Raw genomic sequence first — 15,120 nt, 5'->3', positions numbered from 1 at the left:
TATCCTTTGTAGTCCACATGGTGTATATATAGACACAGGCATCATGCACGTCATTGGAAAATACTGTAGATGCTGGCATATGCGCAGCTGCACAGACACATACACAAACAATGGCAATTATTGCTCACAATCGGCAAACAAGCTTTTTCAAACTGTAATAACACTTCCAAACAACAATTACATCGACTACTACAGTCATGTCTTACAAATCTCAAGCTTGTTAGCCTCCGTCACGATAACATGACAAAGCTGTGTTTCTCTTTACTCGACGCCTCAGTCTCTTTGTCTGGCGTGTTTGCCTATTGTTCTTTGCAGATTAGAGCGAGCCCCACAGTTTTGATTACAGCTGCCCCACTGAGTTACAAAGTCTACCCGCCGTGTTTCTATATTTAACTTGTTGTGTGTTTACTGCCACTCACTGCACCATGCTTCCTCTTCCAGAGTCGGATCCGCAGGATGTGGAACGACACGGTTCGGAAGCAGACGGAATCTTCTTTCATGGCGGGAGATATCAACAGCACCCCGACACTCAACCGTGGTGAGACCTCCCTCTCTATATTTCTCCCTCCATTAAATCATACTCGCTGAAATTCTCAGACACACGTAACGCACATACAGATTTACAGCATTTAACAAAGAAAATAGAGAATGGGAGTAGCGTGGACAGAGCCGTTATTCTTGGGTGTTAAATATGAACATAAAATGATATGTACATGTTCATGTCCTTAATGTGCTAAGATCAACTTTTAATGCTATTTGCCTTTTAGCTTTCCGGCAAGCTGGCAAAGAGCAGTCACCGGCAGCAACAGTTTAAACTGAATAACAAAATGTTTAAAGGCTGGTTGGTGATGGTTTGCAGTGCAGTGGCAGCTGCTTGTCAGTAAAAGCACTTAGCAGCTGCAGACCTACAGTATATTACAGTTTTTCTCAAATGTTAAAACACAAAAGCCAATCCTGTAACCCAAATGACCAGTAGTCTAAACACATTTACTAAATGTAGCCACCATATTCCAGTACCATAAACACATGTCACATGAAGACACAATTCACAAAACACAACCCTCTGTACTCATAAATCTAAACACATCTTTCCTTGCTAAAACACATGTTGCAAAACAACTCTGCTCATATCCTCAAATGAAAGCCCATGTGATGCAAAATGCTTGCCACAGTCACCAATCTTTGAACACAGGGAACACACCTGGCGTCATTCACTACACACAATGACTCAAAATTGAAGACACTTGTTGCTAATGCTGTACCCACATGTAAAAGCAAGTTCAGAGTGCACAGTATGCTGAAGGTTCCAAACAAACACAATGGATGAAGGCAGAGTCAGGGGAAGAGGAATCTGATGCAGAGGAGGGAGAAGAGCTGGCCCTGGAAGAAGAGGAGCAGGCCAATGAGGAAGAGGAGTTCAAATGAGAGGAGGAAGAGGAGAAGGCCAACATGGGAGAGGAGAAGGTCCAGGAGGGAGAGCAAGACAACCTCGCGCCATCATTACGGACGAGATGCGAGCAACAGCTCAGCGACATGATGCCGCACAGTGATTGTGGTGTGTGTGTGGTGTGAATAACGTAAATAAAAAAACTTCACACCCTGTTCATGTTTTCAAGATTACTGTTGTGTGCAATAGATTCTGTTTTTGCATTGAGTTGTGTTACAGTAGTGTACGTACATGCAGGATTTTCTATAGATTTATACTACTCATATGAAACTCACAAATCTAAATGCCTAATCCTCTGCAGAGATCTACGACGATCCGTTACTGTATAGCTTCTAAAATATGCATTGGCAGTTATGAAACAAAGAACCTTCTCACAAATTGAGCATTGTGTTTTCAATTGTTTTGCTGTAGTGTGTAATGCTGTGTATAGTGTTTACAGTTTTGACAGCTTCGAGCTGCTCTCTTGGTGTGGGAGTTTGAGTTTTGCAGTGGGAAGGTGTGGTTGTGTTTATGTAGCTTTAGAGAAGGGTGTTGTGTTTGGACATTGGGGGACCTGGTGGTAACGTTTGTGAAATGTGTTTTAGCATTTGAGAAAAACTGTAAGCTCAGCTGCTATATTTTGTGAATATGTGTTAAGTTCGTCTAAGTGAGTTCACGATCCTGCATGAATTTCTCAGTTGAGCTAATTAAGCAGATTTATGTGTAATCAATTAAAAGGAAAAAAGAGGCGGCGAAGACACTTGACTACAACAGTTATCGTCCAGAATGATTTTTTGACTTTCCTTTGCCACGAGAAAAGGTTGTGAAGACGTTCCCAGGCAATCATTGCCGCTCAACAACCAAGAGACATTTTTTTAATTTTCTTTTTCCTCATTTTACTTTGTAAATTAGACAAAATCACAAATCACCAGCTGTGTGATGTTTTTTTTCAGACACACGTGCTCCCACTTTTTGTGTTGCATTGCCAAATCTTGTATATTTGTGCTATATTCTCCTTTTAAAAATATATTTCCCACAAAATAAAAAAGAAATAGACAGAAATCTTGATATCTCTGTCCCAGTTTTCAACTCTTTTAGCTATTCCATGAGATCGATTTCATCCAGACACACATTAGTGATGCATGCAGTCCCCTCCGAACTCCAAGCAGCACACGAAGAGGGCAAGATCAAATATTTAAGACGTGAAGAAGTAAAAAAAAAACAAAAAAAAAAACAGAAGCATGCATGGAGTCACTGATTGTCTCAGCCTAAGCAACTGGTGGCGTCACTGCCGCAGCAATCAGTGACACTGAGACGATCAAGGTTGGCTCAGGTTCAAGATTGGTTTGGGGAGGGGGGTGGGGTGTTGATCATGACACAGAGGCAGTCGCTAAATCAGCCGTCACTCTCTATGCTAATTTCATCCATTTTGTTTTTAATGAACTGATTAGCGTGTGAGCGAACAGGGGGTAATTATTCTAATTGAGGAGAGTGACAGGAGCAAGGCAGGGGGTGAGGAAGAGGTGAGGTGTGCTGCGAGTGAGCTGGATGGATGAAAGGTGGATGTGTGTGTTTGTGTTTGGTGGGTCGCTTTCTGGGTCTTTTCTTCAAGACAGAGCAATCACCAGGCCTGGAAGAGACACACACTATGTGGATCACTCTATGGTACTCTGTCAGAGACAAACAACTCTGCTGTGAAGCCTTTATTTTCTTCACTTCTCTGAAAAGTTTGGCAGAAAGCGGAAGACAAAAGGGAGCACGGGAGACGAAAAGAGAGATGTAGAATAAGACGCTATCATGGAGGAGTAATTAAAAAGGCAGAATCTGGAGGAGAGATGCTGTGTTGTTATCACTGGCATCTCAGATCTCTTTGATTTCCCCACTTCACTTCTCTATGAACCGCAATCTCTTCCTGACAATAGTAATCGGTCCCGGAAAAAAAAGGCCTACAGTATATGCGCATACACACATAGAGCCTCCGATGATTTGCCTTGCCCTACTTTTCCTCCACACTTAAAGCGGCTTTCTTTAATTTTCTACAGGATATTCCTGTGTGGTGCACACAGACAGCTAATCCCAACTAATTTGGTGGTGTTTGGACAAAAAAAAAACTGGCACAAGGAGCTGAGAAAATGTGGTTGAACGCAGCAAAGCAAGCCAGGGAATGAAGAGAGAGGGGTTTGTGTGGCACGCCAGAAAGATGGACAGAGGAAGTGTAAGAGGAGTGGAAATGACAAATAAATAGCTGTGTGTGAGTGCATATTTTACTTTTCTAGAATTCCCTGTTCCCTTTCTGTGTGATGAACGGGTTGCAGGAGACCTGAAGGTTGCACTTTGCCTTGGACGACTCTCCGTCATGCTGTCCTATTTTTAATTTCATGGCATTTCTGTTCGAGTTGCCTCAGGCCCGAGCCATACATGGGCTTTATACAACATTCTCAGTGTGCCATTTCTTTGAATTATATTTGTCTTGTAGTGGCATTCACGTTTCAGTGTGAAATTAACTGTTTCAATGGCTGCACCCTTAGACTACATAATGGCATGCATTACTAGTCTCTCCCATCTGACTGCATTGTCAGATGGAAAAAGTGAATAGCAACGCTCTAAACAGTACCTTTCCCCTGCAATTGTATTTTTACTCAAAGGTTACAATCAGCAGGCATGAACACGGTGGAGAACACTGTGAAATGCATTACTCCATAAAGCACTGGCATAACAAAAATAGCCCCATCTGAATAAACAGTAAATATTTTGGTGATTCCAGATGTTATTAGAGTCTGGAAATGTGCATTTCAGAATGTCACACTTATTGTGTGCCATGTTTCTGTGCTTACTTTGCATGCCTTTGGGGCAAATTTATGATTATTTTTATGATGATGTTTGTACTTTAAATGTTTGTGTCTTGCAGCAACCATGGGGAACCACCTTCTGACAAACCCAGTGTTACAGACTCGCTCTGGTACCTCTCCTTACAACACTCTGCTGGCTGAAAGCTTCACCCCACCCTCACCTGGTGTCTTCAACTCTACTGGTTAGCTCCTCGTGAACACTTCACTCTGTGTGTGCAGTTTTGTTGCTGTATGTGTGCGCGTAGAGTATGTGCTCAGCTTGCTGTCCTTCTGTCTGTTACTCTGTCAGCAGTTTGGCATGGTGTATACATCCAGTGTGTGCGTGCATGTGCGTGTGTCTCTGTATTTTTTGTTTTTTTTTATCCAGACTATGTAGCTGTCAGACAGATTCACTAGGCTGAGCAGAACAGAGCCAAACAGTGCCTACAGCCTAACCAGCCATCTGGTCAGATCTTGAATCTTCATGAGAACAGCCACAAATTGATTAGAAGTTTAGCTACAGCTGTGACTGCCAAAATCTTTAGGATGGTTTTCGCTTTCCAGTCAGAAAAAGTCGGCTTAAAGCATGCTGGCTGCTGAAGGCGAACAGACAGCTTTGTGAAAATGAACAGTCCATCTGGATGTAGGTTGTTCAGGTATGTGTGTATTTATGTCCTTGTTTCTGTTTCAGAGTGGGACTCAGCCTAATAGCTGTGTTATTGCATTGCGGTGTTCTAGCCCGGCTCTTTGAATGCCAGTAGCTGCAGAATAAGACATGTCTTGTTGATTGCTCCACTATAGTACCAATATTCACTTGGTAACTGAGAAGTATTACTGTGTGTAGCTGTTTCCTGCGCACCCGCAGAGTATCAGCCTAAGTGTCTGAGGACTGAAATTTAAGGCGGCGTTTCTTTTAAATATTTTAAAGCCTCTCTGCACAATACGTCAAGGCTGATGGCCACAGGCCTGGCAGCCAAGTCATTTTTAGAAGAGAGTGGTAGAGGAGAGGGAGAGCACTTCATTAGAATGTCTAATTACCCACACCACCATCGAAGAAGAACGTTGATTAAAGTCGTACTACACATTAAATTTTAAAAATGAACACGCTTCTCACTTTTTTGTGTGACTTTTGCTTTGCTGAGATAGTGATTTGGTATGAGGGGGGCGGGAGAGAAAAAAAAGCACCATTTCTTTGGTGTGTGGAAAGAAGTTCATAAAATAAACATTACTGCTACTATACAAGCTTTTGTATGAATTATGTATGTATCCAGGTATCACTGACAATACTAAATAAATATCCAGAATATTTTTCTTGAACTTAGATGTACGGTAAATGTTGGAGGAAGGTGTCAAAAAAACGGGACTAAGTCTGCATAAATCAGAGGTAATGTGACCGCGGATGTGTTTGGGTGTTTGGCAAGAGTTGGTTGGTGTTGAGAGCGGGAGAGACAGAGAGAGGGGGAAGGGATGGAGTAACAAGGATGCTTTTTTCTGCCACCTATGTTTCCCTTTTAGAAATGTTTGAAAAACAGTTGCTTAATACTGCCTTTTATTTTATTCACCCCGCATGACTTTCTCTGCAATGCGCAGGAACCTTTCGTGACCCAAGTAAGTATAATGAACTGTTTTCTTGCCTCACTAGAATTTGATTCGCAATGAAACAAAATAACAATGGTAATAATAATAATAATACGAAAACCCTTTGTCCTTTTGTTTGGATCCAGAGACTACATTATCTAAGCCCCGTGACCCGTGTGGAATGGAAACCCTGCCCTTGAACGGTAACTTCAACAACAGTTACTCCCTGCGTGGTGGCCCAGCAGGTGGAGGTGGGGGCAGCTGTGACTTCTTAAGTGGTGGGAGTGGAGAAACTCCCCCACCCATCTTTAATCCCCGCAGCTCAGAAGCTCTGGGAGGCGGAGGCGTCAGAAGAAACCTCTCTGATGCTGCGGCCTTCGAGAAAATGATCATCTCCGAACTTGTGCACAACAACTTGAGAGGTGGTGTTGGAGGAGGAAGTGGAGGAGGTGGAGGTGAAGTAGGAGACAGAGTGTATGGCAGCCTGGCCAGAGGACATCTTCACGGTGGAGTTGGTCGGGGAACAGCAGCTGGGCCGGACCAATCTGCGAGTATGGACGAAGAGGAGGACTTTCTGAGAGAGGGGCGGCAGCGTACGCCACAGGATGTAGAGCTGCTGTATAAAGCTCTGGAGGAGCCCCTGCTGTTACAGCGTGCCCAGTCAGTCCTTTACCAGAGCGATCCAGAGGAGTCGGAGAGCTACACGGCCGATCTCACAGAGAGCCTGGGCCACAGTGGCCAAAGTGCTGGTGGGCAGGGAGGCAACAGAGCGCCTGATTCTCCTGCCCATGACTCCCTGTACACCAGCATCACCAACCTGCGAGACTCACCCTACCCTGACAGCAGTCCTGAGCCCCTGGAGGTGGTGCCCCGCTCAGCTCAGCCCCCGGAGGAGCTGTACTACAGCTCCGGGAGGCCTGCCCTGGGCTCTCGTGGGGCCCCAATGCAGACCTTCTACCAAGCCCCACCCCGGAGACCAAGTGGGGAGGGACACCAGGCCCAAGAGCCTGTCCACAATGAGGGTGATGGACAGATGCAGCTGGTCACCAGCCTGTGACTGGAGGTTAAAGAGGAAGTTGGGGACTAATGTGATGGCCAGAGCCTCCTCCTAGCCCATCTCTCTCTCGGGTCTCTCCACTTTCTGCTTGTTTGGTTGCCTTTCTTTGTCTTGACTTTTATTTAACTAACATATGAGCAAACAAATTGACTTTCTGGGGGATACATGGCTGACTCTGCAGATGCAGGCTTTATCTTCAACCCTCCCCAGTCTTATGGAGATGAGGGATGGGTGTTTTTCCACAGAGTGTTCATCGGCTCTGTCTAACCCCAGTCGTCCCCAGTTCTTCTGGTACCCTAAGGCCAAGTCCAGCACTCTGAATGTACCAACCCACCCCCTTTACCTTTTGGATTTTTCAAAACTTTAGAAACTTTGTTAAAGCTTTTTTTTTTAATGTAATTTCTCTTCGAGCCTGCCTCCGGAGATGGCGATATCATTTTATATTTTATCTCATTTCCCTTTCTTACCATCCATAGGTCTTTTTCAAGTCATCATTTGATAGGAGTAGTTAGCTGTGGAGACAGGGAATATAGTACACTGTTATAATCTAAAATATGTCACACAGAAAGCTCTTCATTGTTGCCAAAAATATCTTTTATTGAGCCAGAACAGAAACTAGAACATTCACAAGGCAAACTCACGCACACATATATACTTTCACCCATCTACAAGTGCTCATTACTGAACATCAAAAGTTAAAAAAAGTACCCCGTCTAAGTAAAAGGGAGCAAGAGCTTTTGTTCCAAGCAGGCAGGGGGAGCTGATTTAGGGTAACTGCCTTCATTTTTGCGTGCTGTGAATAGACAGCTCTGTACAGCGGCGGAGTGGAGGTAAAGACAGAGACTGAGGAGGCACTGCACCACCCCTCCAGAACAGGAGACCCTGCACCCTTAAGACTGGCCAATCCTCTCCACTGTTCTCTTTGGTCGTTTGCTTTAGGCATTTTGAAAAGTTAAATGACTGTCTTGCTGTTGTTTTGAACAGAGTATTCAATTTGTTGGTCTACATCCTCGAGGGGCTGCGAGTGCGGATTGGTATTGCCCCCCTCCCCTTGTACTTTGCTGTTAGAGCCTAGCCAGTTGAAGTGGACTCGATCCCTGTGCGGTGCTGTGACAAGCAAGACTGTAAATGTCACAATCGCACCGGCCGACCAATTGGTATGACCGTGTACATAGGAACAACACATGAATCTACTTTATTCCTACTATGTAAATAGAGACACCAGATGATCAAAAGCAACAAAAAGTAATAAATACTATGAGAAATGACTTCTTGTACTGCAACAAACTGACGAAAGAAAAAAATAATAAAATGTTTTGGAGTTTGTGACCTGAATGATACACTCTATCTCTCTCCCCCATTGCTTGATCTCTCACTCTCTCGCCGTTCCAGTAGTGTTTCACTAAAATTCCCTAGTGATCAAAAGGCAGTGGTAGAGAGAGAGAGATTAAGATGTGTAATAGGTTTTATTTATACAAATGAAAAATGGAACAACAAAAAAAATCCTGGCACAATTTTTATGTGATATAATCCATTACATGTTGTTAATGCTTGACCTTTGACATTCCCTGGGTGGAATTGGCAAAGGCAGCGGGAGTGGGAGGTGCGGGGCAAGCGAGATAGATGTTGTCAAATGTCATTCTGTGCCTCACAAAGCACGATAAAGCATTGTGGGTGAACGACAGCATCCATAAAGTGATTTGGTTTGTTCTTGTATTATTTGGAAGATATAACCAGATTACGTACTTTTAACAACATGGGGTTTTAGCATGTATGATAATGATTTGCATTCAGAGAATATTGCATTTTGCTGTTTCTTAAAGATAGTTTCAGCATTACTCCATAACCTAATGTGACAACTCCTTATTTTCCTGTGTGCATGTGTGTAAGTGCGAATGTATCTGGGAGCCTGGGTGTGTCTGATAAGTGTCTGGTTTGTGAGCGCGTGCGTATGTGTGTGTGCGTACACATTTGAAAGGCTATTTTTGTGACTTGACTTGAATGCACATCAGAGAAGGAGGGATACTCATCTCAGAGAGCTGCCATTACTTTTCTGCCTCAAATGGAAGTTGCTCTTACCGCTGCGTTCAGGTACAAGGAGGACAGGAAAATTCAGACTGCCTCGAGAGACAAGAGGTAACACTATAGCATGAAAATGACAAGCAGGGTTGACCGATCGCGAGGAACACGTTTCCAATATGCCACCTTATGCAAGCAAAATGAGCTGTCTAGGGAGAGCCACTTGTGAGACTCCTTTCATCTGGCTGAAATCTATTTGACCTTTTAAAAGGAAGAGTTTCCTTTCCTTTACCCTTTATTTAAAAGTATTTGTTATGGTTTATTTATCAGATTATATATCTATGGAATATTTATTTACATTGATTTATTCATGGCACTCTTTAACTATTGCCCCCCAAACCTGCAGCTACAAAAGAGTGTGATGTGTGGATACGACGTGAGCAGAAAATAGATGCATCCACTGCAGTGTGACATTTGGCTAGGGCCTGAGTGTCCCACTTCTAAGAGAACCCAAAGGACAGCTTTTTAGCTAAGGCTCCTGGGGCTGAAAGCGAGCGAGAGAGGGGTTAAAGACAGATAAGGGAAGGGGATTACACGGATTTGCCGCCGTTTTTCCTTGCTATTCTGATCATTTGTGTAAGTAACATTGTATGGGACACAGATCGTGATGAGGCTCAAAGGAAAAGGTTGCGGTATCATCACTTGAGCCATAGGGGAAACATGTGCAATACTGGTCTGATGATACATGCGTCACTTGGATTTGTAGCTTCAGAGCTGTCGGTTTACAAATGAAGAGACAATATGGACATGTGTTGGGCTCTGCTGCGGCGCGGGACTTGTGGCTGAATTAGCGGTGGGGGCTCGGTATCATAGTAGCACTCACTGGTCAACTGAGGACAACTTGAATGTATTTTAACAAGCAAGACTGAAGATAAAACAATTCACTCCAGGGTGGAAGTGTTAATGGGAATCTCAAGATGGCCATCATTATCCGTATCCTCTTTGTTCTCAACACCATCATCATTATCCTGCTCTCATTGTATTTGATATAACTTGCTGATGCTGATCTCCAGTGTTCAGCTGGGACTCGCCCCAGGGGGAAACGCTGTTTAGACAGACACTCCCTTTGCGAAGAGGAATGTGCGTCACCTTGGGCCTGCTTCTCTCTCTTTTTTCTTTTTTTTTCCAGCACTACCCAGGGCCCTCCCCCAAAACTCATCCACATTTTAATATCAATCTCAGTGGACTCCATTAGTGCAGCACTTCTTTGAGAGTGTTAATTTGTTTTGTCAAAAGCTTTGTTTATCCCAGATTAATATCTCAATAAACAGTGGAGGGCTGCACTGCTGTAAATGATGGTGATTATACAGGAGAAGGTTCGCGGCCCACGCTGTCGGATGGAGGCTCTCACGATGGGAGTTTCTTCACCATTCAAAGCCCTTCAAACCTCTGATTACAATAATAACACAGTGGGTACTAATTTATTGTTGTGAACTCACTCTCGCTCACCTCCATTCTCTTGTTTTCTGTCTAGATTTGCAAACCTTCCAAGCCAGTGGCAGGCCTGACGTGTGAGCTTTAGTGGTTATGTGGGAAGTTGTTTAAAAGGTTGGATGCCCAACCTTTGACACAGTGCTGTTTCACCCCTGCAGCTTGTGCCATTGTTCAGTCTATCATTAGACAGCGGTCCCAGCAGGACTTCAGTCTGTTCACTCACAGTTGACCCATTCACACGCAGACATTTTTGTGTGGACCATATCACACCAGGAGGGCGGTACAGAAGCGGCAGGACAGCGGTGTGTGAATTCAACAGCGCCAGAGGAGCAGAGGGTCATTATGTCTGCAAAGACTGGCCCGTGAGGAGGACTGAGGAGGGACAGCATCAGCAGAGATGTCACAGATGTCACAAATATATAGCCATAGGCGGTGAGAGAGGGAGGGACGGCTGGTGAGAGGGGTTTGCAGTGAGGCTGTGCAGGAGCGTATCTGGAGATAAGGAGATGGATGTGCTACTTTGTTTCAGATTGCTTTCTGACGGTGGTTTGCAGACCAGAAGTTATTACTTTATGGTTTAAATTGATCAAGCTGGCATGTCAGATCTCAAGTTCATTCATAAAACAAATCTGCCTGTGATGGAAAGAAAGATGATGGGATTGTTTGAGCTAACGGATGCTTCCTTTAACAAAAAAAAAATGTGAAAATGAGACCACTGCCGCATCAGCCAATTAAAGCACGATTTTTACAGTGCCTGCAAATGCACCATGATTTTCCTAAAGAGATTTTTAAAGAGCAAATATAAACAAATCATATGGTAGTACTATTTTGTTATTGATTTCTTCTTCTCCACATGACTCCTTTAAAGTAGTTACTAAGACTCTTTAGAGGTACTGGATGAACACAATAATGAACTTTTGCTCTTTAACTTTTGTGTTGAGTATGTGTCTGTGGAGCTGTGCCAGCATTTCAGGAAAGTTCTGATCTTTAATACACAGCGTGGTACCAGCAACACCCGGGGCTCCTGGACAACAAGGGTTTCTCCAAACGATTAAACATGTTGACATTATAAGGTTCAAGAATAAAACAATTGACACAGCTGGAGCAGGCTGAATCTGTCTTTTTCTTTCTTGCTTGAGGTTTGGGGGGAGTTGAACAGTTCCTACATGCACCTGTTCATGGCTGTAGTAATCTCAATCCATGATCATCCATGGGACAGGCCAAAAAATTCAGCCCCATGTGGTGTCTGTCACCAGATGTATAATATCTGGCTTCAGTGGTTATGGATGGGATATCCTGATGATCATCTGAGAGCTGTATTAATTAGCTCAGTACAATGGAACTTGGTCAGTATTACACATACCTGAAATGCTTAACATTAAGGAGGTAAATCATTGGGTGCTAGTGGTTATTACATAGCAAGCTATATGGCAGCGTGAGCACTGACATTGTGCCATGTGGGGTTCTACATATAGCACCATATCTAGAGCTTTCTGTGATTTTTCTATGAAATGGATAATTTAATATGTACTGCTGAGACATTTGTAAACTGAGGTAAATATAACACTTTGGTTTTCTTTTAGGAATCATGTTCATTTGTCTTATTTGATTTTTGTTTTCTCACACTCATTGCTTTGATAGCTGTTTGGGCCAAAGGGGATGATTTTCTGTGAGTGTTTCCATCATTGCAGGTCAAAGCGACCTTGTATCAGCACATATTAATAAAAAAACTATTTAAAATATACACTGTTCATGCTTGAAGGTTTCTTGGGGAATGTCTTGAAGGAGCTGTACTGTGGTGCACACTTGTGTGTATGTGGTTGTGCACTGATGCACAGCATAATTGCTTCTGTACTTGTGTATGTTCCAGCGTGCTAAAAGAGGTAACCAGCAGAGAGAAATTGTTATTAATCTTCCGCTTTTCTATATGCATATAAACTTCAATATATGGTTCAAACTGAAAATGAAAAGATGTCTTTAAGCACTAATACAGTGGCTATGTTTTATTCATGGGCTATCTTGCAGGTTGCAACAATATTGTGCTGTTCATTTGAGAACCAGAGGAAGCAGGGGATTGAAGCCAGGCAACCCAGCCCCTTCCTGAGTCAGCCCCTTCCTGAGTCAGCTCCCCTTTGAACCACACAGTATGTGCACACCATTTGACCTGGTGGCTGGCATGATGATTTTGTCAAATGCTGCTGTGTCCAAAGCATATTTGTGAATGATCAAAGACATGCAGAAAGAAGCAAGCTGTCAGTTTAAGAGGCAAAACTCCGACTCCTGGTGTTTGGACAGCTGCTAATAAAGGTCCTGAGGACTGATCCTATATTTGTCTGCAGAGAGCAAGGCTTTGTTGCACTACAGTAACCCCGAGTGAGTATTACCAGACTCCAGTGGTGCTTTAAACCATTTCATACGTATGTGTATGTACATGCAGACCAGTGGGCATACTTGCTCTGCTAGAGCCGGCTTTACAAAGCATCAGTCAAGGTTAATTAATCATACAGTGTGGTGTGATCCCTGATGTAATCATTTAATAACTGCAGTGTGAGTATAGATTACTGACTTTTGAACGCAACACCGTTTGCTGGCAGCAGTCAAGTAAGCCACAGCAGCACACAACATTAGACAGCCTTTAGCACACTCCAGAGCCAACTACACATTGTGATCAGCTACATCTGTCAGGTATGACACACTTAAGTGTCTGGGTTATTGCAGCCCATTTACTGCAGCTTCTCTTAAGCCCACTTATCCCCAATGTGTGATCAGTGTTCAGCTCCTACTGAGCTTTGTTTCCTGACTGGTCATAATCCTTTTCACAGTGAAGACCCATTGGTGAGTAATATCGAATGATTATGTGCATCCATCCATAATTATAACATATCTGCAACTTTACCTTGGCCGTTACAGTATGATGTAAGAAAAAAAGGTATGTCGTACATGTATGATGACCCACCCCCAACCAGTCCACCCATCTGCCCAGCCCCTACCTCGCTCCTGTCCTTTCAGTGAAACTCCCTGAGAGGGGGACGCTCTAAAGCCTTGACCATTCAATCACCCTCTTTTCACTGTTGCTACAGTAACACTTTCACACACTAACATATCAAACACGAGCAACAAAGCCTCTAACCCTAGCCACATTCACTTCCTGGCACTCAGTCTGTCTGAAAGGTAAAAAGAGGCTTTTTCAAGGTCATTGCACATTTAGAGAAGCTTAAAATAGAGTCCGATATTGACAAAACAAGACTCACAGCAGCTGTCAGCAGATCCCGGGAGATAGAGAAAAGAGATGTATTAAGTTCAGTCTGAACTGCTCTGTGTTCATGCGTTAGTGTAATTACTACCATACATCAAGCCACAGGGGCAACCAGTTGTTTAAGTGCTGTAACATACAGTATATAACACTTAAATTATCAAGTGAAGTGCAGCGCGTTTAATATCCCAGTAGTGGTTCATTACAAATCAGAGCACTATGTTAGAAAACAGTGTTCAGTCCAAAAAACCCACAATGACTGCACTGCCACAGCACTGTGACGGAGGCTTGATCTATTGAAGAGCATGTTTAGCTCCACCCACAGTTACGGATCATAGAAAGGTCATACGTCTAAATATATTTTGATGGTGATGGAAGTTAGAGCAATCTGAAATACACAAGCATTAACTGTGTTGCCATTACTCAACAAAAGTAATATAACTTGTAAATTGCTACCGTTACCCCAGTGGCACAGGACTTGTGACTATTTACTGCCCCCTTGTGGTTTAATGCTGAAAAGTGTTGCTTTGAATAGGAAACCAGGAAAAAACACTCAATGAAACAGTCAAATCCAAGTTAGAATTTATTTCAAACTTGAAGGACAAGAAAAAAATTTTTTTTACATGAATGTTAAGGCAATTATCACACTTAAACTAACCTATGCAAAAATGACAATAGTTTTTCCAAAAAAGGGAAGAAACTTATAATTTCTGATTAAAATGTGCAGGGAATTAACTAATGCAAAATAAGCTATTATTCAGAATTTGGGAATAGATGCATGCAATGATAGTAGAGGAAAGGAAAGCTAACTAATATAAACTCAAAAAAAGAATATATATAGAGAGAAAGACACAGCGCAGGCTATGCATTATGATAATTATCATAATAAAGCCACTAATTATAATCATTTATAATATAATATCATTTAATTTTTGGTGGGGTTATACATATTTATATGCACTTTAACAGTATACTTGTATTATACCATTATATATCATGTTATTACTTATTTATTATATAGATAATGTTAACATAGTGTTGTGCCACTGTTGTATATGTGGTATGTTTTCTAGCATCTTGGTCCACCCATCCTTTGGTCAAGTCAAGCTGTTAAAATAACAAGTAAGAAATCTCCCACTGTGCAGTATTTTAAATTAATCTACTGCCTTCTATTTTATTCATCAAGCCATAATGTAATTGTTACTTTACTTTTACCAGTTTGTGCCAGTTACTGCAATTATCTGGCAAATAATTATTGCTCGTCAGAAAAGAACGACCCTAATGAATATTATCTGATCGGCTGTGTTGAATTATTGCCTAAATTTGTTTATGCAAATGAAAAAAGATATGCACATTAAATACTTTTAGATGTGATGTAATCACATAACACAGTGAGATCATATATATATATATATATATATATATATATATATATATATATATATATATATATATATAATTTTTA

The 15,120-nt window shown here is 42.4% G+C and overlaps 1 protein-coding gene across 2 annotated transcripts in view; it reads left to right on the top strand.

Annotated features, from left to right (window-relative positions):
- adgrl1a (adhesion G protein-coupled receptor L1a) overlaps window positions 1–12,146 on the top strand; it is a 107,500-nt gene extending 95,354 nt beyond the window's left edge. For both annotated transcript variants that reach the window (XM_076883272.1, XM_004559547.3), the window contains 4 exons: window positions 442–538; window positions 4,335–4,457; window positions 5,845–5,862; window positions 5,979–12,146. In XM_076883272.1, coding sequence (XP_076739387.1) covers window positions 442–538; window positions 4,335–4,457; window positions 5,845–5,862; window positions 5,979–6,889 — 1,149 coding nt within the window. In that variant the 3' untranslated portion in view covers window positions 6,890–12,146. The remainder of the gene's footprint in view (window positions 1–441; window positions 539–4,334; window positions 4,458–5,844; window positions 5,863–5,978) is intronic.
- Window positions 12,147–15,120: the final 2,974 nt, after the last annotated feature.

This window comes from Maylandia zebra, linkage group LG4, assembly GCF_041146795.1.
Source record: "Maylandia zebra isolate NMK-2024a linkage group LG4, Mzebra_GT3a, whole genome shotgun sequence".
Taxonomy (NCBI): domain Eukaryota; kingdom Metazoa; phylum Chordata; class Actinopteri; order Cichliformes; family Cichlidae; genus Maylandia; species Maylandia zebra.
The sequence above is the reverse complement of the archived record's forward strand: the minus strand, read 5'-3'. Positions and strand labels throughout refer to the sequence as shown.